Genomic DNA, 27,947 nt, shown 5'->3' on the forward strand with positions numbered 1-27,947 from the left:
TTCAGGGTCCTCAGTTCCCACCGGCGCCACCTGAAGCCCAATCACCTCTCACTCCCCTCCCAATCCCAGCACCTAGCCAACAGCCACCAGCCCCGTAGATGTGACACCTCAATCAATTCATGCCCCTTCCTATAGAACCCAGCACCTTTCCCTAATAAAGCGGAATTCTCCGGTGAATTGCTGCTGTGTGTCGCTCCTTTCCTTTCATTGGTGCCGAAACCTGGGAGACAGGACACCCCAACTGGGCCCCGTCTTCCCCCCGACACCAGCAGCAGCTTGCCCTCATCCTCTTTTTCCAGCGCTGGCTCATCACACTAACCACTCCTCTCTGGCCTTTAGGTAAGTTTTCCCCCCGGAGTGGGCCACTCTTCCCCAAGCTATCACAGTGCCATTGACTGTGATCGTCCGGCAAGGCCCTGACTCTCGGGGATGAGGAGTGAACTCTCCTCACCTCAGGCCTTCACGGCTGCGGCGGACCCTCAGGCCCCTCCTCCAACAGCCATAAATCCCCGCCTCAAGCCTTTACGGCTGCGGCGGACCCTCAGGCCCCTCCTCCGACAGTCATAAACGCATTCACCGTCCCTTCCATCAGTGCCGAAACTTTTTAAGCAAAATTTCCCTGGGGTGGGCCACTCTTCCCCGAGCTATCGCAGTGCTATTGACCGTGATCATCTGGCAAGGTCCTGACGCTCGGGGACGAGAAGGGAACTCTCCCTGCCTTAGGCCTTCAGGGCTGCGGCGGACCCTCAGGCCCCTCCTCCGACAGCCATAAATCCCCGCCTCAGGCCTTCACAGCTGCGGCAGACTCTCAGGCCCCACCCCCAACAGCCATAAACGAGGTGACTCCTTTGTGGATGAGAACGCTCCCTCCCCCTTCTGCTCCGTCCGCCGAAATCTGTTCTGTCTGCTGAAAACTCCTAGTGCTAGGTACCTCGTGACTCTGGCAAACTGCCTTCTTAGGGAAGTCTGGGTGATGATCCACACTTCCTAAGAAATTCCGACTTGTATACGAGTTTCTGCAGACCACCAAGGATCATCGGGGACGCCCTTTGTCTCCTTGCGGTCTGAATCTCCGTTCATCTTCCCCTGTTTGTCTCCTTCTCTGTCCTTTAGCCATGGGAGCCTCCTCATCCGTCCCTGAAAGTTCACCTCTTGAATGCCTGCTTAAGCATCTGGCTACCCTCTCCCTAACGCCTGATATAAAACCAAAACTTCTCCGTAAATATTGCTCCCAAGATTGGCCGACATACCCACTAGACAATAACAACCAATGGCCCGCAGGGGGAACTCTTGTTCCTAACATCACTCGCAATCTCTTTAACTACTGCCAGCGCCTGAAAAAATGGAAGGAGATTCCCTATATGGAAGCTTTCCGCCTCCTCCTCCACCCACGGCCTCCCAAGTTCTCCTAGCCTGCAAGCCGCCGCCCCCGTAGAAGCCTCCTGTTCACTCCCTTCCCCTTCTTCTCCTACAACAGCCCTTCTCCTTTCCTCCCCCACCATCTCCTCCCCATCTCACCTCCTCCACCTTCATTCCCTGCAGATTAAGCCTGAGCCTTTCAGCCCCCTTTAACTAGGTCCCAGGGGCCTCCTCTGTCTTTGCCCTCATCACCTGTTTCTCCCCTGTTAAGGACCACCTCTCTCTTCTCACATGTTTGTAGGGAGAATGGGAAAGCACCTTCCCCCATGTCTGAACGCAGCATGGGAAAGCACAAGCTAGGGAACAACCGGTGCAGTCCTTAGAAGTTATCTGTCCACAAAAACATATCTTGTCCTCGAAGATGAGCCAAGACTCCTCACTCTGAAAATAGGGAGACCTTGAAGATGTGTAGAAACACCGCCCCTGCTTCTAGCTATGCCCTTCTCCCACTTGCCGATGTGGCAGGAATGGAGAACAAAGAACATTGTTTACGCATTCCATGAGCAGTTAACTGTAGCCCTGCTGTAGCTCAGTTAGTAGAGCATGGGACTCTTAACCTCAGAGTTGTGAGTTCAAGCCTAACTAGAGTGGCAGAGGCAAGCAGCTGGGCTGCTAGCTGGCGACACGTGGGTCCGATTCTATCTTTATTTTCTTTGCCCCACCCCCTTCTGCACTTCAGGACCTGCTCAACTAGGCGCGGCTAGACCACGTCACTCCCCCCAAGACTGAGGCAGAACCCTTCAGTCCCCCTCAGACTCGGTCCCGAGAGCCTCCCAAAATTATCGCCCCCCTCCGGGAGGTAGCAGAATCCGAAGGCATCGTGCGCGTTCACATCCCTTTCTCCTTAGGAGATTTAGCCCAACTAGAGAAATGCCTAAGTTCCTTTTCCACTGATCCCATGACATACATCAGGGAGTTTCAATAGACCCTCCAGTCTTAGAGCCTCACACATCATGACATATTCATGCTCCTGGCCAATACCCTCCTCCCTGAAAAGCGTAGACGAGTTTGGGACTTCGCCCAAACGCATGCTACCGAAACCCACAGGACTGACCCCACCTATTCCCCTGGCCCCACTACTGTCCCGGAACAAGACCCACACTGAGATTATAACACCGCCATGGGTCTCTGCTCTCGAGATATTTTTGCCTCCTGATTAATAGCAGGTCTGAAAAAGGCAGCTCATAAAGTAGTCACTTTTCAAAAGCTCCAAGACATAATTCAAAAGAGAGACGAAACCCCCTCCCGAGTTCTTAGACAGACTCACTCAAGCCCTATTACAGTATACCAGCCTGGACCCAGAAACACCTGAAGGAATACATGTCCTTATGACATACTTCCTAGCTCAAAGCTACCCCGACATTAAAGCTAAACTCAAAAAGTTAGAAAAGGGCCCCACTACCCCACAGACTGAGATCCTAACAGTGGCCTTTAAAGTCTTCCATAACCGGAAGGAGGAGAAAGAATGCCGTAAACAAAAGGCTGATCAGGCCAATTTCCAAATGTTGGCCCAGCTGATAAAACCACAACCTGGGCGCCCCTCTACAAACAAGCCCCCCCACCAGGAGATTGTTTCAAGTGCAGAAAAGAGGGACATTGGTCAAGGGCATGCCCCTTCCCCAGACCTCCTACCACCCCATGCCCCAGATGCCACAAAAAGGGCCACTGGGGGTCTGATTGCCCAACCACCCGAAGGGGAGGCTGGACGAACAACCCCCATCCTAAGCCCGCTGTAGTGGGGCTGGCAGAAGAAGATTGACAGGGCCCGGGGGCTTCTCGCCCAACCATTTCCATCACCAAACAGGAGCCCAGAGTTACTTTATCAGTAGACGGTCGCCCCATCTCCTTCCTCCTAGATACAGGAGCCACCTTCTCAGTCTTGCAAGAATACCGGGGCCCTACCATGCCAGCCATTACTCCTATAGTCGGGGTAAGAAGTAAACAGATTTTCCCATTAAAACCCCCCCTTTTATGCACAATCCAAGACAATCCCATACCTTTCTCCCACTCCTTCCTGGTTATGCCCCAGTGTCCCATCCCTTTACTAGGACGGGACATCCTTTCTCTCCTCCACGTTTCCATAACTATATCCACTCCCACAGCCCCCAGTACTCCCTTTCTGATGGCCCTCTAGCCGACGACTCCCCTCTACCCAATGAAAGCTCTGGTTCCGCCCTCATACACCCTGTAAATCCCAAAGTTTGAAACATTACAAGCCCCTCCGTGGCCCTATGTCCCCCTGCCTCTATTAAATTACGTGACCCGTCTCAGTATATCTGTCAGGCCCAATACCCCCTAACCACTTCAGCCCTCATAGGCCTCCAACCCATCATTCAAGATCTCTTGAACAAAAATTACCTCAGACCCACTCACTCCCCATTTAATACCCCCATATTAGCTGTTAAAAAAACCAAAGGATCTTTCCGCCTTGTCCAAGACTTTCACCTTATCAACATGGCCGTTGTCCCTATCCATCCCTTAGTTCCAAATCCATACACCCTTTTATCGCAGATCCCTGCCTCGGCATCCCACTTCTCAGTCCTAGATCTCAAGGACGCATTTTTTTAGCATTAGCCGCTAGACAGCTCTTGCAGAAAGAAGCTCATAAACTGACATTCAGGGCGCCCCTTACCATTCTGTCCCCACATCACCTAAAAGATCTCTTAACCTACAAAAGTTTATAGACTCTCCCTCCCTCCAGACTCCTGACCTTACTGTCCTCTTTCCTCCAAAATCCTGTTCACCCCCTTTGCCACCCATACCCGAATCATGACTTTTTCCTCCTTTACTGCTCTCTCGCTTTTTTTTTGTCATTCCTATTGTCTTCCCCACCACCCCAGCCTCCTTTGTATGGCGATTCAAAGTCAGACAGACTTACACACAGCATCAAACAAAAGTTACTGCCCTCATTGCCACACCAGACTGCCCTCTGAAAAGCTGCTCTGAGCCTTTATACCTCCACTTTCCTCCCTCCACCAAAGTGTTCACTAGCAGCTACCCTTATTCTCCCTACCTCTGCTTCCTCTATGACCAAAGACAAGCCTATTGCAGGCAATGGCCAGACACCTACGGGGGATGTCCCTACTAGTCTTACGCCATTCACTACATGGGTAACTCCCAGTACCCACAGTATTACTCCTCCAACCATTTCATGAAATATCCCAACGGCTCATTCTCCTTATCAATCCCAGATCCCTGGAACTCTTGATGGGCCACCGGAGTCACAGCCTCAGTTTACTATGGGGGGTCCTTGACCCCCCACGGTACCCTTCATATCTCTCGAAAGTATGTTCCCTCTCATTCCCAGATCTCTCAAGTTGCATCAGATAGCAGACATTCCGAAAAAGTCATTATCCAAACTCTTGAAGGCGCCTCTTCATCTTCTTATCCCCGCCCCTCTTCCCATTTCTCCTACTCTTCATTACAGCTCATTCAGGACACCACCATCTTTCTCAACCACACCCTTAACACCACCAATTGTTTCTTGTGTGCATCACTACAGCACCCACTGCTGGCCGCCGTGCCCTTTAATATTTCCAACTACTCCTTCCATGCAGAAAGACAACCCCTCTGCCCCCTGGCAGACATACCCCTATGGGAACCAGAATACGCAGATAATCTCACCATCTACCACTGTGTAGGCCCAACTCCACCCCCCTCCAGCGCACTTCACTGCCTCTCTATCCCTACCTCCGGCTCTAAGACTTTTATGCAACCGGGACACTTCTTTTGGTGTAATGGCAGTCTTTTCAACTCACTGCCTCTCAACTCCGATACACCCTGCATTCTCATCACCCTAATCCCACAGTTTACACTTTACAGCATGGCAGAATTTCTTGAGCTCCAACCTCCCTTGCCCTCGCGCACAAAAAGAGCTGCTTTCCTTCCCATCATGGTCAATAGCTCTTTGATCACCTCAGCCATTGGGGCAGGGTCTTCGGGAGAAGCCTTGGGTCACTCTCTATGGGCAGTTAGAGATCTCAACGCCAAACTTGAGGGAGCCCTGACATCCACTGCCGATTCCCTGGCCTCTCTCCAAAGACAGGTCACTTCGCTACCTAAGGTCACCCTTCAAAACCGGCAGGCCCTAGATCTGCTTACAGCTGAGAAGGGCGGCACCTGCGTCTTCCTCCGGGAAGAGTGCTGCTATTACATCAACGAATCCGGCATTGTAGAAACTGACATCACCAAACTCACTGACCTTGCCTCCAGCCTCCACTCTGTTTCCAATTCCAACCCATTCTCTTCAATACTAACAAACCCCCTCCTCACCTGGCTCTGTCCCATTGCAGGCCCCATAATAATCATTCTTCTCGCCTGTCTCTTCTTACCCTGTATAATAAAGTTCATCAAATCCCAAGTCGGAAAAATCTCTAATCAAGCTTTCAACCAGCTTTTACTCAGGAACTACCAGCTTCTGGCCACAGAAGATCCCTCACCCTCATGTGACCTCCTCACCACACGCTGAGATGGACCCCTCTCTCCACTGGAAACTGTTCCTGGAAACAATGGCCGCAGACGTCTGGCTCCTGACACCCATATCTTCTTGGCACCATTGGAATCAACAGGTCCTTGACCTATGGTTACAGGGAACCTTCATTGATTTCCAACCTGAAGAAGTCCACATCTACTCGTCCTTACTGTAGGGAGTCCTATCAACCCTTTCCTCCCGGTCCTCAGGCCCTCACTCCCTTCTCTGCCCCCGTTAGGCAGGAAGCAGCCAGAGAGAAAGCAACGTCCACAACCCCATAGAGGAGAAAGGGGGGAATGAAGGGCCCCCACCAGTAAGATGGCAAACTTCCGGCTTCTCTTCGGGGTCCTCAGTTCCCGCCAGCGCCACCTGAAGCCCAATCACCTCTCGCCCCCCTCCCAATCCCAGCACCTAGCCAACAGCCACCAGCCCCGTAGAAGTGACACCTCAATCAATTCATGCCCCTTCCTATATAACCCAGCACCTTTCCCTAATAAAGCGGAATTCTCTGGTGAATTGCTGGTGTGTGTTGCTCCTTTCCTTTCAGGAAGGGCTACCCAATTGCCTTGTTGATACCCCAAGAATGATAAAAAGTGATGTTAAGTTTCATGGAAAATACTGACAATCAGTCTTCTGAAAAACTATAGAAAATGATAGTATTATTTCTTCAGATAATATATATACTATTCCTAAATACAAAACTCAACTTGCTAAAACCTAATTGTGTTTTCATTTTGTATTGATACTTTGAAGTCTAAGTGTATTATGCTTTGCTAGTCATTAATGTCATTTGGTTTACTAAGACTTGCATATTTAACTGCTTTTAACTTTAAAGAGAAGATTGCAGAGGCATTTTCTTCCTGGTGACTTCACCGAATAAGGGCAAGTGTCCTGTTTTACTGCAGACCTAGATTCCATCTTCTAATTAAGGAATTTTTATAAAATGTGTGCAAATAGCAGACCATTTACAACCATGGGAGATTCTATAGATGCTAAAACAGGATATTGTACCATAAAATACTGAAAATAAAGGTTGTTCTTATCCTTTCCTTCTTCTCAGCCCCAATACCCCCACTCCCATCCCACAAACCTCATAGGGAGAAAACAAGCAAGAGGATGAAAGGTGCCACACGGTGAATGGTAAGTGTAAAGACAAACAACAAATCTGGGGTTCTGGGCAGATGGATCTACATCTATCTCGGATTTTGTTATTTGAGAAAAGATATCCCTCCCCCACTTACTTAAGAAACTGTACAGGTTTGCTGTTATTTGCAGCTAAATATATTCCTAACTGCTACATTAGATATACCATATACAAAAGAAAACTGGCAAAACTCTATTAATATCAGAAAAAATGTATTTTAAGGAATATTAGGGATGTTAAGGACATTATTAGGGATAAAAATGTTATTACCTAATAGTAAAAAAAGAGAACAATTCACAAAGAAGCTAAAATAATTATGAACTCAGTCTCCATATGAGTAATGAAAAAGATCATGGGATTGCTAGAATAAACAAATCCACAATCATACCAATTGACAGAGGAAGCAGAAAACATTTAGTAAGAATACAGATGCTGGAACAATCAGTTATAGCTTGATCTAATGGACATATATAAAACCCTGCACAAAATTAGAGAAGAGAAAATCTTTTCAAGAACACATGGACAATTCATAAAATTGACCATGTTCTGGCTACAGAATAGATGTCAACAGACATCAAAAAACAATCATACAGCTAATGTTCTTTGATAGTATGTTACTACACTGAAGATGTAAGACTCTAGTTCAAAAACAGGTGTTATTATATAACAGCAAACCAAATTTAAAATTTTAATGTAAAAAAATTATCTCTTATAATAGTATCCAAACTAAACAAATCTAAAGAAGAAATATTATGTAAGAGCTTTAGAGAAAACAAAAATGGAAATCCTGTATTAAAAGGCATAAGAGAAGAACTAAGTGAAAGGAACAATTTACCATTTTCATGGATGGTAAAATTCAATTTGTGAAGACAGCAATTCTCAAATTAATCAGTAAGTAAGTGCTCAGCAATTCCAATAAAAATCCCAAAGTTTTTTAATAGAACTTCAGAAGCTGAACCTAACGGAAATACGGAAAAACAAAAGGTCAAGGATAGTTAAGCAATTCTGAAGAATAAAAGAGGAGGACTGTGTCCACTAGCTATCAGTACTTAGTATAAAACTACAGAAATCCAACCAGTGTTATATTGGTAGAGGCAAAGATTAAAAAACAAAAAGTAAGTAACAGAAAAATGAGCAATAAGGTGACACACACACACATTTATAAATGATAAAAGTGTTATTACTTCATCAATGAAGAAAGAAGGTCAATTTAACAAGTGGTACTAGGGAAATTGATTTTTTATATGGAAAATATAAAACTATTTTTATCTCACACCATGAACAAAAATTGTCCATGAACAATAATAAACTGTAGATAGACCAAAGATTTAAATATGAAGAAATATTTTAAAACTTTTATAGTAAATTATAGAAGTGATTCAGATCAGGCTAAGGAAATACTTCTTAAATAAGATATGCAACCACATGCTATCAAGGAAAAGGTGGATACATTGCATATAAAACTTCTTTATGTAAAAAACTCCATAAACAACTGCCATAGACCAGAAGAAGGCACTGGCAACATACAGGTCCAAGAAAAGGCTGTTACTCAGGATACATAAAGTATTCCTATACATTGAGACGGGTGGCCACTTTTTTTTTTTCTTTCTGAAGCCAAAAGATCTGAACAGTGAATTCACAGAAGAGGAAATCCAAATGACCAAAAAACATATGAAAAGATTCTCAATAGTGAAGAAATGCAAATTAAAGCCAAAATGAGAACTACTTCACACCCATGAGAGTGGAAAAATTAAAGTCTGCAAACACCAGATGTTGCCAAGGATGTGTGAAAGTGGGAACTCATACATTACAGGTGGGGGTGTAAATTGGTAAAACCATTCAGGGGAACAATTTGGCAATACTTTACAATGTCGAAGGCGTGCTTTCTCTAAAACACAGTAATCCCACATCCAGGTTTAGTAACACCCTACAGTAACTTGAAGTCAGATTTAATGCAATTAGCAGTTAGCTTTCATCCTCAGCCCAGCCTTAGATCTCATATGGAGGCAGGCTAATGTCTTATCTTCTATATGGGGAGGGAAAAGCAGGCAAGCGGGGATGTGCAGGATGGGTCAGAGTCTCCAATACTTGCCAGCCAGTCTTCTCACTGGGCCAAAGAAATGGATGCCAACCAGGAAATCGCTGGGATGGCTGCTGTTCTTGGAAGTCCTGCTAGCTTCCAAGGCTCAGAATCAGCCCTGTAGTATTAAAAACCTGAGCAGACAAGTACCAGGTGGCTCCAAACTGCAGGCAGGGCTTCCACAGACTAGGAGAGGTTGTGGGGGGACTGAACTTAATCTAAACTTACTGAGACATATGAAGGATGGGACTAATCATACACACTGGATGTAATTTAAGGGGTAACTGTAGGAGCTTCTCATAAGGAGTTATAAAAACAGAGTAAGCCTGTTTTAAAAAATTATTAGAAACAGGACATCAGAGTAAGCATAATGTAATTACCGGTGTAAATGAACTATCTGCTGAATGTTTACTAAAAACATAGGATGATGTTTAAGAGCTGTAGCTTTAATTCCATACAATAAGAAAAGAAAATTCATTATAGTTCTGTAGCCATTTATGGGCTATATGGGTGGATTCCACCTCCAAGACTCCCCTACACTCAACATGCAAAAACACAGTGAGGGAAGCAGAAATGATGAAAAAGAAGGAGCAAGGTTGAGAATTTGGATAAGAGACTTAGAATTAAGGCATTATTTTGGCAAATGGTCAGTCACCCCGATAACATGCAAGAAAAGCGAAACAAAAGGAGTCAGACTACTAAACAGCAAAATGAGACTAACCTGCCATACAAACCAAATTACTTTTCTTCTCAATGTGAAGAAAATCAGCTTGATGCCTTTGGAACTCCAGGGACTGAAATGCCTTTTAGAAGTTATTCACGACTGTTAGGTAGACCAGATGTAGGAAGAGTACATTGGCTCTTGCTCCCAGCTGATATTACCCATCTTAAGAGTGATTTTCCAGGGCTCTGAAAAAATCTGCAGAAATGTGCCAAGGTACTTTATGGCATGCTTCCAGCCTACAGCCCTCTGCATGGGGATGGCCACTGGCTGCTGGGGATGACTCATTAATGCCACAGGCATGATGGGGGCAAATGACAGTCCCCCTTACAAGGGAGAGCCATGGCCTCAGGCTCCCACTGTAAATCCAGGCCACTGCTCACACTTTGGCTGCCCACTGTGAGGCACTGCCGACTGCACTCTTTGAAACCTTTCTGCTAAAGGTAACCTGGGAGAAGGGGCTACTGGGGGCATCCCCCCATGATTTTCATCAGTGATGCACTGAGGCACTTTCTAAATTAATGGGGAGAAATTCTGTGCCAGAATAGATCCTTAATCCCCTTTCTCTTTTGTGGTAGATTTGTTGTTCTCTTACACAAGTAAGAGAAAAGGTATATGGATGGCAAGGACAGAATGTTTCTCAGGTATTGGCAAAAGCAATCAGTTTTGAGGAAAATACAGAAAGTTGAAGACAAAAAGAAATTCAAGACTCTCCAGTTAGTGTGACCTGCCCAATTAGAACTATTTATAAAGGGAGCAAATCCTTTTCCCAGGCTACAAACAAATAAGATTAGGACTCCCTCATGAAAAGTTAGTATGCCATTATGGTAAGAAGCCAGGACACTGGACAAAGGAAAGCTGGAAGAGACTGGGAAAGATGCAAGGGATCAAAACTAACATGAAATTTACTACCTCCATCAGGAAACTCTTCTTTCTTTCAGGAAATCAGACAAGAAGTAATTGGCAAACGATGCAAACTAATGAGCAAAACTGACATAATGGGGGAGCCTCTGAGCTCGTGTGGGAACATATTTCTTCTTCCTGCTTTCATTTTTTCTGGTCCTTTGTTGTGAATGCTGGGGCCTTGCATTCTGCAGTTTCTACTGATGTTTCTTATTTCACCTGATTCAGAAAAACATTCAATGTATGGGTATCTCTGGACAACCTTGTATCTGTTCTATTTCCTGTGAGTTTCCTAAGCAAATAGGTTCTTGGTAGAAGAACAGGCCTCTCTGTGCTGTTAGCCTATTGGGAAGAGACCTGCTGTATAAACTAAGGGCTACTATATTCTTTAATTCAGATAGAATATACAGGCACACTTCAAAGATAGTGTGTGTTTGGTTCCAGACCACTGCAATTAAGTGATTATCACAAAGCAAGTCAAGAGTTTTTTTTGTTTCCCTTTACATATGAAACTTATGTTTTCACTATACTGTAATCTATTAAGTATGCAATAACAGTATGTCTAAAACACCAATGTATGTACCTTAATCAAAACCTTTATTGCTAAAAAATGCTAACCATCACCTAAGCTTTCAGTGAGTTATAATTGCTGATCAAAGACCACTGTAACAAATAGAATAATAAAAGCACTGAAATATTGTGGCAATTGCCAAAATGTGACAGAGATAGGAAGTGAGCAAATGCTGTTATAAAATGGTGCCACAAACTTTCAATTTGTAAAATACATAATATCTGAAAAGCACAATAAAACAATGTATGCCTCTATTTTTGAAGCACCTAGAAGATAAGGCATCTAAGTTAGTAAATCTGTGCTTATCTACACTGACAGTAAATATGTGCTAGGGCTGCCATGCTATGGACCAAATTTTGAAGAAGAGAGGCTTTCTAACATCAGTGGCAACTAATATACCACATGGAAAACTGCTGATTTATTAGTGTTTTTGCAACTTGCCCAACAGATTTCTGTAATTCACTATAGAGCTTATGCCAGAAAATAAGATGAAATTAATTTGGAGATTAAGCTGCAAAAAGGTCTACTAAGGTTTGGACAAGGATAACTGAAGCCCCAATACTTCCATCCAGGGACTCCCCACTCAGTTTCAGATATATGCAACTCCCTAGAACTAGAAATTGGAAACCAAGGGGAGCTAAAATGAACATAGATCACCTTTTAAACACTTCTTTTAAACTAGAAAACCATATTTGAATTTTAGTACCAAAGTCTTTCAAGTTTAGATATAGTTAGCATAATTGTATTACAGAAAGTCTGGCTGCATATTGTTAATTCGAGCATAATAGTAATATAATAATGATAATAAGTATTTGTTGAACACTAAGTTACTAATATACCTAGGTGCTCTTCAAATATTTGATGACTTGCTTTCATTTTTTTTTCTCAGTTAAACCATGCTGCATATATGAAAATATTTTAATTTTAAATAATTTTTTAAAGAATGACTTTAAGACCTTCACTAATGTATTTTTCAGTGTTTAATGACTGCTGAAAAATAATTCTCTTACATCTATCCTATGTTCCGTAAGCAGGGAGAAAGGAGTGCAGCTGGATCTTATCTTCAATATGGAAGTAAGAGAACATTTTACTTCCTATCATTGCAGTTTAATTAAATTTCATATTGTATTTGAGAATCTATAATTCCATGTGTGAACTCAAAGGCATCTATAGTTTTTTTCTTTTATACTGAAGATACATAATGATTGGTTGATGGAGTGATACCTATTGGGTCACTCTTACACTCTTACAGCTACCCCAACCTCTGATCTCTTTTCTAATACACCATAATTGCTTCAAAGTTAAACCTAGTTGTCAGGGTGCTACATATTGAACAGAAGGCCAGAAAACTAAATCCATACTCCCTGGTTATAGATAATTTAATCAGCATTTATCAAGCTGTGTTCCAAACAGAAGGGCACAGAGGTTCTTTGAGGGAGCAGGGAAGGGACTCTTAAGTGAGAAACACAGCCTCCTCTATACTCCTCCAGAATTCTGCTTTTGTCTGTTTTAAATACTGGGCTTCTATGCAAGATCTGCAGGACTGCACTGCTTTAAAGAAAAATAAAAGTCTGAAAAATCACTGATTAAGAACAATGAAAATATTCAACACCAAAAATTACAAGGGAAGTCTTAATATGAACTAGTTTATCTTCCAATTAGTTATGGTCATAACAACAGTGTGGCTAAGACAATTTTGAGAATGGGAAAGGGTAAGAAAAAATGAAAGGAGAAATATTACCTTGGCGCTTTATAAGATAAGGAGTTTATATATTTATAACTTGAAGTCAAAATTAATAATATGAAGCACATCTGGCTAATCTACATCCAACTGAGTCAAATACTTGATGGATCATTAGTTACCAACTAGGTCATTAGTCTAAAGATGCTGAAGAGGGAGGCATCCAAGATGGCAGCACTGGAAGAGCCTGACCTTGCCTCCAGCTACACACTGAATCTGCACCTACAAATGCAGTGATTCCCCTAAAGAAGAACTGAGGGCTGACGGAACAGCTTTTGCACAAAAAAGAATAGAGGGACCACACAGAGATTAGCAGGAGAGAAGAAGACATGGTAACAAAGGGAATCCCAACTAGGAACTGCAGTAGGGCACAGAACAAAAATGTGGTTTAAACGCACACTCACCGACAGTGCAGAGTCTTCCAAAGGGTGGGGACTGCCGAAACTCTCCTATAGGCAGGAGGTGCTGGCAAGTGCCATTGTTTATGTTCTACCTCCACTTTGATAGCACGGTCTGGAGCAAGTCCAGTTGTGCTAGTTGGCTTACCACCTCAGTGAGCCTTGAGCCTGAAGAACACACCAGCTCCAGATGTTCTCTCAAGGAGCTCCCCAACCCATGCCTGACTGAGATCCAGAAATCCCAACAAGGTGGCACTAGTGCAGCAAACAAATGAAACCTCCCTGGCTGGTGGCTGCTTGGCCTCCTGTGAAATCACCCCCTGCATGGAGGCCCCAGGACTCCCTGCCTGCACCTGCTTTGCCTCCAGTCCTCCTGCTAGGCTGCCCCCTACACAAAGCATCCCAGGTCCCCAAGCCCATGCCTGCTGTAGTTCCTGTGGGTCTGTCAGGGCAGCCATACCTTGCAGCACCCTGGGACCCCCAGCTCACACCTGAGTCAGCTATCACCGATGCGAGAGGACAGCCCCAGCACAGAGCACCCTGGGGCCACCCGGCCTTGCTCGCTTCAGCTCCAGCAGCCCACCAAAGCACTCCCTGTATGCAGGGCCTCATGGCTCCCCCATCCTGCCCCAGTGCACAGTGCTCAGGGAACCCCAGCCTGTGCCCACCATGGCTCTAGCCAGCCTGCCAAAGCCACCAGGCATACACAATCTATACAGGGGACATTCTTAGAAGGCCACTCCTTTGAGGCTGCAAGAGGTAGCTGTTTTACCCAATTCAGAGAGACAGCAGAAAGTCAAACAAAATGAGGAGACAGATAAAATGTTCCACATTAAGGAACAAGACCAAACTCCAGAAAAATAACTAAATGAAATGGAAGCAATCTGCTTGATAAAGAGTTCAAAATAATGTTTATAAAGATACTCACCAAACTTGAGAGAAGTGGATGAACTTAGTGAGCATTCAACAAAGAGACAAAACAAAAAGCACCAAGCAGAATTGAAGAATATAATAAATGAAATGAAAAATACACTAGAGGGAACTAACAGCAGGTTAAAAGATGCAGAAGAATGGATCAGTGATCTGGAAGACAAGGTAAAGGGAAAGTACCCCAGCTGAACAGCAAAAAGTAAAAAAGAGTTTTGAAAAATGAGCACAGGTTAAGGAACCTCAGGGACAATATCAAGTGTAGTAACATTCACACTACAGGGGTCCCAGAAGGAATAGAGAGAAAGGGGTGGAAAACTTGGAAGAAATAATTGCTGAAAGGCAACAGACATCCAGGTCTGAGAATCACAGAGTGCTCCAAACAAGCTGAACCCAAGGAGGTCTACACTAAGACACATGATAATTAAAATGTCAAAAATAAAAGATAGAGGATCTTAAAAGCAGCATGAGAATGCAGCTAGTTATATACAAGGGAAACCCCACAAGGTTATCAGTTGATTTTTATAGCAGAAACTTTGCAGGCCAGGAGGGAATGGCATAATATAGTCAAAGTGCTGAAAGGAAAAAACACTATACCCAAGAATATTATAAATGGTAAAGTTATCCTTCCAAATTGAAGGAGAGAGAAACAAATTTAAAGGAATTCATAACTACTAACCAGACCCTATAAGAAATGGTAGAGGGACTTCCTTGAGAGGAAAAGAAAAGGCCATAACTAGAAGTAAGAAAATTATGAAATGAAAAAATGTTACTGGAAAAAGCAAACATAGCAAAGGTAGTACATCACTTAAAAATTAGTATGAAGGTTAAAAGCAAAAGTATAAAATCAATTTTATCTAAAAAATTAGATAAGGGACTCACACAAAAAAAGGTATGAAATGACATCATATACATAAAATGTGGAGGTAGAGGAGTAAAAATTGTAGTGCTGTTAGAATGCATTTGAACTTAACTGACCATCAACTTAATAGAGACTGCTGCTATACACCTAAGATGTCATGTATGAACCTCATGGTGACCACTACCAAGAGCCTATCATAATACACAAAAAATAAAGACAGAGGAAACCAAGCATAACACTAAAGAAAGTCATCACTCACAAGGGACGAGAGCAGAAGACAGGATCAGAGAAAAACTACAAAACAACCAGAAAACAATTAACAAATTGGCAGTAAGTATATATCTACCAATAATTATGCTAAATGCAAATGGTCTAAATGTGCCACTCAGAAGATATAGGGGGACTTAACGGATAGAGAAACAAGATCCATCTATCTGCTGATCATAGAGCCCCCAGTAGAAACACCACCAAGGCTTGGGAATGCATCCCCAGTTGATGGCACTCCATGGTGGTGTCCCACCACCAATACTGGGAAAATAACTCCTCACCATACCCTTGGGAGATGACAGCTGTATATTCTCTGGTTGAGACTTTCCTGGACTTGGCCTGTGTGTCTCCCACCTTGGCTGATGTGAATTTGCATCCTTTGCTGTATTGCTGCTATTAACTATGAGTTAAAACAACAAAAAACAAAACAAAACAAAACAAAAGAGGAGACCCATCTATATGCTGCCTACAAGACACCCACTTCAGGCCTAGAAACATACACTGAAAGTGAAAGGATGGTAAAAGATATTCCATGCAAATGGAAATAAAAAAGCTGGGGTACCAGTACTTAGACAAAATAGACTTGAAAACAAAAATTCTAAGAAGAGACAAAGAAGGGCATTACACAATGATAAAGGGATTAATAGAGTATGAAGATAAAAGAATTGTAAACATTAAGCACCCAACACAGGCGCACCTAAGTAAACAAAGCAAATATTAGCAGACATAAAGGGAGAAATTGACAGTAATAGAATAATAGGTGGGCACTTTGACATTCACTTACATCAATGAATAGATCATCCAGATAGAAAATCAATTAAGGAAATAATGGCTTTGAGCTACACATGGACCAGACGGACTTAACAGATACATACAGAACATGTCATCCCAAGACAGCAGAATACATATTCTTTTCAAGTGCACATAGAACATTCTTCAGGATAGATCACATCAGATCACACAAAACAAGTCTCTATAAATTTAAGAAGATGGAAATTATACTAGGCACCTTTTCTGACTGCAAAAGTATGAAACTAGAAATCAATTATAAGAAAATTACTAGAAAAAACATTAACATGTGAAAGCTAAATGACATGTTACTAAACAACCAATGGGTCAATGAAGAAATCAAAGGGGAATTTTAAAAAATACCTGTAGACAAATAAATGGTTCTTTGGAAAGATAAAGAAAATTGATAAACCTTTAGCCAGACTCATCAAGAAAGAAAAAGAGAGGACTCAAATAAATAACATCAAAAGTGAAAGAGAAGTTACAAACAATGGCACAGAAACAAAAGGGATTATGAGAGTTTACTAGGAAAATTATATACCAATAAACAGGACAACCTATCAGAATGGATACATTCTTAGAAACAATCAATCTTCCAAGAATGAACCCAGAAGAAATAGAAAACTGGAACAGGCTGATTATCAGTAATGAAAATGAATTGGTAATAAAAAGAAAATTCCAACAAATAAAACTCCAGGAAAAGATGGCTTCACAGGTGAATTCTACCAAACATTTAAAGAAGAGCTAATACTATCCTTCTCAAACTATTCCAAAAAATAGAAGAGAAAGAGATGCTTCCAAATTCATTTTGAGATCAGCATCACCCAGTTACTAGGAGCAAAGACACTAAAAAAAGAAAATTCCAGACCACTATCCTAGATGAACATAGATGCAAAAATACTCAACAAAATATTAGCAAACAGAATTAAAAAATACTTCAAAAGGATCATTCACCATGAGCAACTGGGGTTTACTCCAGGTATGCAAGGATGGTTCAATATCCACAAACCAATCAATGTGATGCACCACTTGAACAAAAGGAAGGATAAAAACCATATGATCATCTCAAAAGATGCTCAAAAAGCACTGGACAAAATTCAACATTCATTTATGATAAAAACTCTCAACAAAATGGGTACAGATTGAACATACCTCAACATAATATAGGCCATATATGACAAACCCACAGTGAATATAATACTTGACGGTGAAAAGCTGAAAGCTCTCCTCTAAGATCAGGAAAAAGACAAGATGCCCACTCTCAACACTATTTAACATAGTATTGGAAATCCTAGCCACAGCAATCTGACAAGAAATAGAAACAAAAGTCATCCAAATTGTTAAGGACGAAATAAAATTGTCACTATTTGCAGATGACATGAGTTATATATATATAGACTATAGAGTGTATATGGTTATATAGAGAAAACCCTAAAGATTCTATAAAAAAACTATTAGAAGTAATAAATGAATTCAGTAAAATTGTAGAAATCTGTTAGCATATAGAAATTCCTATTTCTGTATACTAATAATGAACTAGTAGAAAGAGAAATTGAAAAAACAATCCCATCTACAATTGCCTTAAAAAATAATTTAACCAGAAGTTGAAAACCTATGCTCTGAAAACTGTAAGACACTGATGAAAGAAACTGAAAATGACACAAAGATATACTGTGCTATGGATTGGAAGAAAAGATATTGTTCAAATATCCATACTACCCAAAACAGTCTATAGATTCAATGCAATTCCCTTCAAAATATCAAGATATGGCATTTTTCACAGAACTAGAGCAAATAATCCTAAAATTTGTACGGAACCACAAAAGATCCCACATAGCCAAAACACTCTTGAGAAAGAAAGCTGAAGGTATCTTGCTCCCTGATTTCGAACAAAGCACAAAACTCATCTGGTACTGGCACACTGACACATAGATCAAAGAAATAGTCCAATTAATGACAAAGGATGCAAGACTATACAACAGGAAAAAAAAAAGTCATTTCGATAAATGGTATTGGAAAAACGTGAGTATCTACATGCAAAAGAATGAAACTGGACCACTCACTGACCATAAACAAAAATAAACTTGAGATGGGTTAAAGATCTAGAAGACCTGAAACCATACAGCTCCTAAAAGAAAATATGGGCATTTAACTCTTGGACATCAGCATTAGAAATTTTTTCTGGATCTGCCTCCCCAGGCAAAAAGAAGCAAAAACAAAAATAGACAAGTGGGACTACACCAACCAAATGCTCTGCACAGTGAAGGAAACCATCAGAAAAACAAAAAGGCAACCTGCTGAATGAGAGAATATATTTGCAAATGAGATTTCCAAGAAGGAGTTAATATCCAAAATACGTAAAGAACTCATATATCTTAACACCAAATACCACAAACAATCCAATTAAAAAATGGGCAGAGGACCTAAATAGACACTTTTCCAAAGGAGACATACAGATTGCCAATAGACACATGAAAAGATACTCACATCACTAATCATCAGGGAAACACAGATCAAAACCATAATGATATATCACCTCACACCAGTCAGAATGGTAAATATCAAGAAGACAATAAATAACAAGTGTTAGCATGTAGAGAAAAGAGAACCCTTGTGCACTGTCATGGGAAATAAATTGGAAGCCACTCTCTTCCATACTCACTATGGAAGAGTATGTAGGTCCCTCAAAAAATTAAAAATAGAAATACCATATGACCCAATAATTCCACTTCTGTGTACTTATCTGATGAAAACAAAAACACTGATTTGTAAAGGTATATGCGCCCATTTATTCATCACTATTTACACAGATATGGAAGTAACTTGAGTGTCCATAGTTAGATGAATGAGTAAAGATGATGTAATATGTACATAATGGTCTCTATTTAAAGATGAATGGAGTGACAATGGCTGAGCACCCGAGAAGTAGACACACCCGAGAAGAGACACAATGAAAATTATGTAAACTAATCTTGGCAATGCAGAGTAATCTTGACTTTAATGACTGTTAGTAGAGAAATAATCACAAATTAGAAATATCTTTTAAAGGCTATTTAATAATAGTGACAATTTCTCCACTTACCTCATTGCCACATTGCTGCCATCAATAACTATTGGTCTCAGATTTTCCCCATCATCTGTTACAGTCTCTTGCATTGGAGATTCAGATCGCTGAGATTCCAGAGAAGATGTTTCACGTATTATACCATTAATTGTACTAACTGTTTGTTCAGTCTCACTTTTATTTCCAAGTTTGACAAGTTCTCCCAAAATATCATTGATTAAAGCATCAGTACCAAGTTTGTTTAGCACAAGCTGAACCTGTTCTTCAGAATAACCTAATTTAAGTGCAAACTCCAGTTTTGTTTGGTATTCTCGCACAACATCAGGCGGTTTCTTCACTTCCGTGGATGTAGCCTGGGACTCTTCAGGTTTAAAGTCTTGCAAACTTTCACTGTGTTTGAGTATGTGAGGCTCTAAACAGGGAGACCTACACAGTTGTCTGTGAGTCTTGGTTAATAAGCATGGCTCTACTGAAAAGCTGCCCAACTGTTCTGACTCATTATCAGAATTCGGGCTTTCTTCAGAATCACCGCAGCTCACATTGTCTTCAGACACCTCTTTTTCGTCCTTCTCGGAATTAACTTTATCCATTGCTGGCTTTTCTATCATTGACCAAGGTGCAGATGTACTGAAATGTGGGTCAGCGCTCTCCACAGAAAGGTGGCCTTGGTCGTGCCCCAGATGACCCTTCAAGCCCATGAAGCTGTTACGTGTACTTGGCTCCACTTGGCTGTTTTTTCTGTAATCCTGGATGCAAAGCACCCCACATTCCTAGAGAAAAATGTAAAATATTTAGAATTTCATATTTACTGTTTCAACAAAGAGGTCGCAAGAGAATTACCAAACCACTGAATACCTTTGTGCTTTGTGTACATCGTCTCATCCTTCATAAGACTTTTGCCAAGTAAGTATCGGCCCTGTTTTTCAGATGAAGTTGGAAATTAGAAAGGCCACCCTTCAAGGTGAAAAAGTAAATAACTAGTAGAACTAGATTTTTCACCCAGTTTTGTCTGACTCCAAAACCCTTGCTTTTCCCACTATATCAGGCTGCTTCTCAACCTTGAAGAAGAGATTTTTTGTTAGTGACCTATATTCTTGAGTCACATATAGAATATTATCAAAAAATACATTTCAGATATGCTGTGACAGGATGTGTGCCTTTTCTCTGAAAGAACTCATAAAAATTTGTAAAGCATTCTTTTAAAAAGAAAGTCATGTAGAAAGGAAGGAAAACATGAACTTACTATAACTGAAAAATTATTAATTTGGATCAAGCTTAACAACAATCTAAAGATGTTTCAAAAATAATTTTGGTACTGTGATGAAAGAGCACAGTTCTACAACAGCCAATAAGGAATTAACACTTATACAGTGAATTACATTCCATTTGAGATAAGCAGTTTTACCCTAATCTTTTTTTGTGAATACTGAACACAGTAGTAGAATATAATTTTTAATGTTAAGCTACCCTTATTAAGTGCCAGGGACACTACAGTCTATTTGACTCCAGGGGCAAAAAGCTCTTTTATTCTATGCACATTTATAGAATGCAGAGAAATGAAATCGTTCACATAAAATTAGCAGCAAACAATTAAGTATACTGAATAATGTTATCTTAATTTTTTGAACGTTATGGCAGAAACTATTTCTATATTCTATCAGATACACAGTTAACTATCATCTGTACGGCTAAAAAAGTCATCTTTTTTCCAACCTTCTCCCTACAGAAATGCTTTAACTATTTACAATGCTTTTGCTGTTTCACTGTTTTCCTTGAAGTCTATTGGGAATAACTGTTACCTGTCTACCAGGAACAGTTTAGCATAACAAAATAATTTCCTCTTGTACTTCATTGTAAGGCCTATATTCACATTAGTAGTTTAGTTATTAAGGCAATTCCAGTATTCTATCCATGCATAACATTAGTAAACCAGGGGTAGCTGAATTTTGAAACTGTAATGAAACACCTATTTAAGTAACCTAAAAAGGAAAATTGGAAAAACATTTTATTCTAAAGCTTCTTCAACATCTTATTTACACTAGAGCGGAGCTATTATATGAATGTTGAGAAAATGCTAAGTGATTTGTCTAAGAAGTCACACATTTGAATACATACTTAGTGAACTTATTAGAAGGAAGTACTTCTACATTATGAAATAAATTTTATCAACTATAGTAAATACTAGAAAAGAAAACATGGAATATTCTATTTGATATCAATACACTTAAAATTCCTTCAGTGTAGAACTCCTACATACTTCTAGAGGCATTTCTTCAGGTTTTATCACTTAAGACAGATAACTTTGATATCATTGTTCTACTAACACAGCATTCATTAATTAAAAAAAAAATCAAACTCCCTTTGCTCCTGACTGCACAACTGATATAAAGAAATATTCCCTAGGAGAGCTCTATATACATCTGCCCCATTGTGAAACTGTATAGACTTTGATTTTTTCTATTAATATGGATATGCAGAAGCCCAATTATTTAGAATTAAATTAAGAGTTTGAAAGCAAATCTTTACACTCAGTGATTTAACTACTGTAATATTCTGTCACCATAACGCAATAAACAAATTACAAGAGCATCCTAATAAAGGGATACAGTTAAAAGAAAAATCTGCACTGTAGCCTTCCTAGAGCTCCCACCAAAAGTATCTTAAACAAGGAAAACCTATTGGAAGCGGGCTGCCTGGCAACCAGAAGGTAGTTGCTAAGCTGCACTCTTTTAACATGCCATCATGAATGCTAACACAGTGAAAGAATAATTTGGTATGAACAAAAGCCTATAAAAAAGACTGGGACTTAAGTGCGTCTGGTTTACCCTCTGAGAACAATGCAGCTGCCAAACCAATCTGGAAACTCCGACATCATTGTTCTGTAAACCCCACAATCTGCTCTTACTGCAGGAAGTGTATTTAATGGGCAACATTTTTGATCTCCCCTGAAAAGTTTGGGTTCTGCATTAAGTGCTGTTGTGAGATAATTCTTCAAGATGATGACTCACTGACCAAATTCCTGAACTGAACTGGGAAATACTATTTTAATATTGAGCTGCAGTGTGTCTCTTTTGGACTATTTCAAAAAAGATGAATATTAATGAAAAATACCACCAGTAGAACACATTAGAATATAGTGTTGTGTTTAAAGAGTAAGTTAAATTATTCCTAATTTTCACATTTTTTCAAAGAAACACCACCAATATTGTAGTTTTTAAACTGAAAATTATCCACCCTAAAAAAGTATTTAAATCTTTCCTTATCACGTTCAGCTAATAAAAAAAAGTGTTGATGGTACTGTATAAATCTGCTTTCCTATATAACTTTATTATATGGCTAAAATGATAAAATAGGTAGAAAAAAGTAGGATTGTGATTTTATATTAAACCAGATAAACTCAATTTGTATAAGAATGTATTTAGAGAATACCACATATAGCTCACATAATTTATATACACTAAATAAAAAGTTTACAGTAATTGGGTTAACATGATTTTTAGTACTAAGCATAAATGTAAGCTTATTCTATCCCATTTTTAAAAAAACTAACATCTGATTTTGCTAGGCAAAATCATTTTTCTTTTAAAACATTCAGGTTGAACTTTTTTCACACTGCCAGGCTTCTCCTCACCTCCAGATTTCACTGGTTACCTCAAAAAAAGTTTTCGAATGTTTTGTATCTCATACTAAACAAGCAGTTAAGTAATTTTTAGTTCCTACTGTTAGTAGTACAAATAAAGGCAAATGAGTTCAATTATCAAGCCTATAAAGTACATATATTTTCTCCACTTCATGATACAAATTGGAAATAACCTTATTTGTATTGACCCAAATGATAAAGATTTGGTTTTTAAAACTTGAATCTCTAAAATGTTTCTTCACCCACATGCAATTAGTACAAAATTAATATGGAACTTAAAGAATTTTGGCCATATCTTGAAATCATTCAATAAAAAATACTAGTCTTAAGATTTAAAAACTGATAAAAATATTTTCATAGTCTGCAATACTTGTTCATGCAATATATAAAACAAGGAATTATAAGAATTTTTAAGACAAAGGACAGTATATTATCTTTATTTTGTTCAATGCCTTAAAAATGATCAATAATTTTGAAAAAGATAGCAAAGACTACAATATCACAAAATTTATTATTACATGTAATGTAAAAAATAGTTTTCCCCTTAATTTCTAAACCATTTATTAGACCTTTAAGTTTTGCATTTACTCAAATGCAAACATATATAAATCATCTTTAATCAACTATTAACTAATTAGGATAATTTTCCTTATTGTATGAAGCAGCAGCATAGGCAAAATTTCACACAGAAAGTAGGTTAGTGTTTATATTCCTGTAGTTATCAAAAAACTCCAAGAAAAATGGTTTTTATCATGGATCCATTATAATTGGCTTTTATATACTATCTTCATGAACACAGAAGGTACTGGGCAAAAATATAATGGTCTGAAAACAGATTTCTACACTTAGTAAAGCTACAGATTGCTCTCCAATATTGTACTGGAAATTAAAACAATTCTTGCAAAAGACCTAATAAAAAGTCAAATATTATTTATTGATAAAAGAACCAAATTTTCATGCTTATTTTGTACCTGATGATGAAGTATAGCTAACTATTTTAATTGCCAAACAAAAACTTTATATTAGCTGAAGGCATGTTTATATACACTATTTACTAGAAATTTGTTGCATACACACAAATGCCCTCATATAGTGATATTTGCTTAAAGTTCTCATTAGATGACTTAGACAATCCATCTCAAATCCAGTAAATTTTTTTTTATATTCTAAAGAGCCTCATATTAATCAGGAATATTAGACCATGAACTTATTAATCAATGTATTTGTCCCTACTGCAAAGTTACAATGCCATAAAGTGGGTTCTCATTATTATATAAGTGGTAATACCATGAGAACAATGAAAATAAAATAATGAATATGTAATAAATACCTACTGCTGTAGTCTCTGTGTATTTAATTACCATTGTATTTCAGTGAGTGCTGTTGTCTGCATCTCTCTGCCTAACAAAGGAAGGATGTCCCTTTGAACAGACTGGTTAATGCTCTGGGGCAACAGATGTCTACTGGAACTGCAGGAGACGAGCAACTGGTGGCCTGCCCATCTTCTGAAAACTTTCAATAGACTTATGCATATGTTCACACAATAGGGCATGTGGTAGAAATGAAAACCTCTTTTTAACCCTTTATGCTCTTTCTTTTCCTCCCAACTGATAGATGAAAGTCTTTGTTTCCTCCTCCCTTCCCCGTTACAGAACTCTTGAAAGCAATAGTTCTTGAGATGACATCTAAAATCTAACATCTGAAACTAATGGAGGGTAAAAAAGGTGGGAGCAAAGAAATCAGAAGCTATATGTATCAAAACTGCTAACAAAGCAACTGAATGCTTAATCATCATATTTAAACAAGCTGCTTGAAACATCTACCTGTATCAATCCATTTCCCCATGCCAGGTTTTTAAGACAATGGAAAAATCAAATCTATCATTTTATAGCGACTAGGTCTGGGCAGTGGTAGCTTAAGAAACATTAAGAATGTGACAAGTAGATAAAACCTAAATTCACTGTTTATCAAAATATCAAAACATTGTATCTTTAAGTAACAAATGGTTACATGCCATCTAAACGCCTTACACGTTCATGAAGTTGTAATTACTGATACAACTCGAAAATATAAAAATGTAGAAAATCTGCTTCACAGACATATTTTACAGAAAGAATTTAATTTCCTGGCATTTTGGCTATGTAATAATTTGCAGGTTTTCATTGGAGGTGCTTTCTATCCTTTACAGAGTTCAAATTAAAACTGGTATCTAGCAAACTTTAACTCCCAAGGCATTAAGTTGCACAGATACTCACGTTTGCAGGAAAATACAAAGACATTGGTTTCTGTAGCAGCTTCAGCAGTAACTCTAACACAATTTTAGCTGGCTGCAGACTTCCAGGCGGGCAAGAAGAACAATGAATGGCGGAACAGATGGAATGGCAATGTCTTTGCTTAACCTATTACCGGGTGGAATAACAGCCAATCATAGGCCAGAAAGCTCACAATTAGTTGGCCAGGCAGATGCAAGCCAACCTCAGCACCCTGCCTCAGGTTCACAGGTTTCTAAGATAAGCAAGTTGATGTCATTCTCTGGGTCGGCCCCGGGCACCATGTGTATTAACGCGGGGTGTGCGGCAACAATAGGCCATACAAAGCGGACTAGTAGGCAGCTGCTCTTTGAGAGCACAGTCATTAGGGAGCAGGCTGCCAAGAAGAAACACCTGGCTTGGGCAGACTTCAGCTTTTCCTCTTTGTTTTTAAATGCATGAAACAAAGAAAGCAATTATATTTTCAAGTGGTAAAAGCTGCACATTTCAGTCCAAAAAGTTGAGGCTATAATCTAGTCTATTAGCTTTTTGTTTTTGAGAAAAATAAAGAAAATTAGGTGTGTTAAAGTAGTAATTAACTACTGCAACAATCCTTTCCTTTAATAAATGTATGGCTGGTGAAATGAGACAGAAGGTTAAGAGTAAAGCCATTTCCCTGGCAATAGTGGGAAATGTAAAATATTTGTTAAGTATTGGTTAATTTGTTGCAAAACAATAAATAAAAAAAGGGATGAAAATAAGATTGCAAAAAAAGGGTTTAAGAGTTTACAGAACTGATTTCAAAAAGTTCACTGAGAGTACAATGTGGTAAAACAAGTTTGATCCACCCTTGTGCCAAATGAGTCATCTAAACTGTACATTTAGATGAAACTAACTTCAACCTAAGATCACCAGAATAGCCCAGTTTATGTATGTCAAATAGCAGTGTAAAATTCTCTTAATATGGGTACTAGTTAATTATGTAATTAAATAAACTCTTTCATTATGTTTTAATATATAACATGACATTACACCTCTTAAAAGTATTTTTATTTCCTAAAATTTATAACATGTAATACTCAAATTTCAATTCAGGAACAAATTAACTTTAGTTTTGAAGGATATAAAGTATACAAAAATCAGCCCCTTCAGTAAGGAAGCTTGCCATCCCTGATTTATTTCAAAGTTCCAGACTACAGTATTCATTATGCCATGGACCATTGTTTTTGAGGGCAATGTTAAGTTATATCTTGCGGGGCCTCTGATTATAAAAATCTAATAAAAAACTTAAGACCATCAGGTGTTGTGAGAATATTTCTCTTATAAAGAAAGGGGAAATCTAGAGCTATCCCACTATTTACGTGATGTAGCGCCCCACGCCCCTAAGCAAGCATCCCTTTTCCATTCAGGTGCTAATTAAAAGAGTAAAGGCAAAAGGCTGCTCTTAAAAAACAATTTTGTTATAGGCTGCCTTCCACAGGGCCTAGGCTTTTCTGTTATATAATCATGAACTCTAAAGATATAAATTTGGTTAAAGCACCCCCGAACAATCTGATTCACAAACAAATACAGAGGCTATTCATAATTATGATCATTTCTGAATACTTGGGACAAAATAGTATTGGTTGGGACTCCTGGCCATGTTGTTTTTGTGCCTTTACACAGTAAGAGGAAGATCTACTCTATACGGTTAAAATTTTTCAGTTAAGTCACCAAAAACAATACCTCTGCCTACTAAAAGCTTAAAATTGTTTCCTGAAAATTAAATATAAGGCATGATATTGTAGATCACCGTTTGCCTATATTTTTTCCTCAAAAACCTGAATAGTTTATGAAAGTATGTCATTCCAAAAGTGTTAGAGAATTTAAGACTCTGTGAAAATGTTTTTTTAACTAAATGTAATTATTAGGCCTGACTGTCAAATGAATTTCTAAAGTAAGAACTATTCTTCTCCACCCAAGTTACAGTAATGTCTTGGCAATAGTTGAGCCCATGGCTTAATTTCATAAACCCATTAAAGATCAAGATTAAGTATCTCTATATTATAGTTTGTTACAAATTGTAATGTTAATTATACAGAATTCTAATTTTATGTTTTGGGTCAGCATATGAACATTACAGATATGAGGAAAGTTAGGATGTATCTTTTATCTCCTTTGGTGGTGTGGTGGTACTTCTTTTTGAAATTTCATGAGTAAAATGTTATAAACCATGGAGTAGTAAGAAAATCAAGACTAGTATGGGCAGTAAATTTATCTCTGGTTAGACTGAGTTTGATTAAATAAGATAAAAATGAAAAGATGTAATACTTTCATGCAAAGTAGTTACAACTAAAACCTAATAGAACTTAAGCTGTACAGTGACTAAAGAGACAGTGAGGTCAATATTTATGAATTCATATTAAAACCTTTTTTATTTTGTACATAAAAGACAAACTCTTTAGTATGAATAGACAGTCTTCTTTTTTCCCTTGGGTTTCCTTTCTTCTCTTTATCCCTTGCTACTATAGTTACTACTTTATAGCTTTAATTCAGGAGGAGGAATCTTCTAATTCCTGCCACTGTGAACACAAATCAGAGACAACTACCCAAAAGCTCAGCAAGACACCTGATCTCTAGCACTGCATTAAGCTTTTTTGCAAACAGCAAATAAAGGCAGTGATTCAAAAAAACTAATCAGATCCTGCTGTGGCATTTAGAC

The 27,947-nt window shown here is 39.3% G+C and overlaps 1 protein-coding gene across 4 annotated transcripts in view; it reads right to left on the bottom strand.

The window, feature by feature from the left end:
• ZC3H12C (zinc finger CCCH-type containing 12C) overlaps positions 1-27,947 on the bottom strand; it is an 82,590-nt gene that overhangs the window by 28,498 nt on the left and 26,145 nt on the right. For all 4 annotated transcript variants that reach the window (XM_073239276.1, XM_037026626.2, XM_037026627.2 and 1 more), the window contains exon 2: positions 19,376-20,127. In XM_073239276.1, the coding sequence (XP_073095377.1) occupies positions 19,376-20,127 (752 nt within the window). The remainder of the gene's footprint in view (positions 1-19,375; positions 20,128-27,947) is intronic.

Source organism: Manis javanica, chromosome 6, assembly GCF_040802235.1.
Source record: "Manis javanica isolate MJ-LG chromosome 6, MJ_LKY, whole genome shotgun sequence".
NCBI classification, from domain to species: Eukaryota; Metazoa; Chordata; class Mammalia; order Pholidota; family Manidae; genus Manis; species Manis javanica.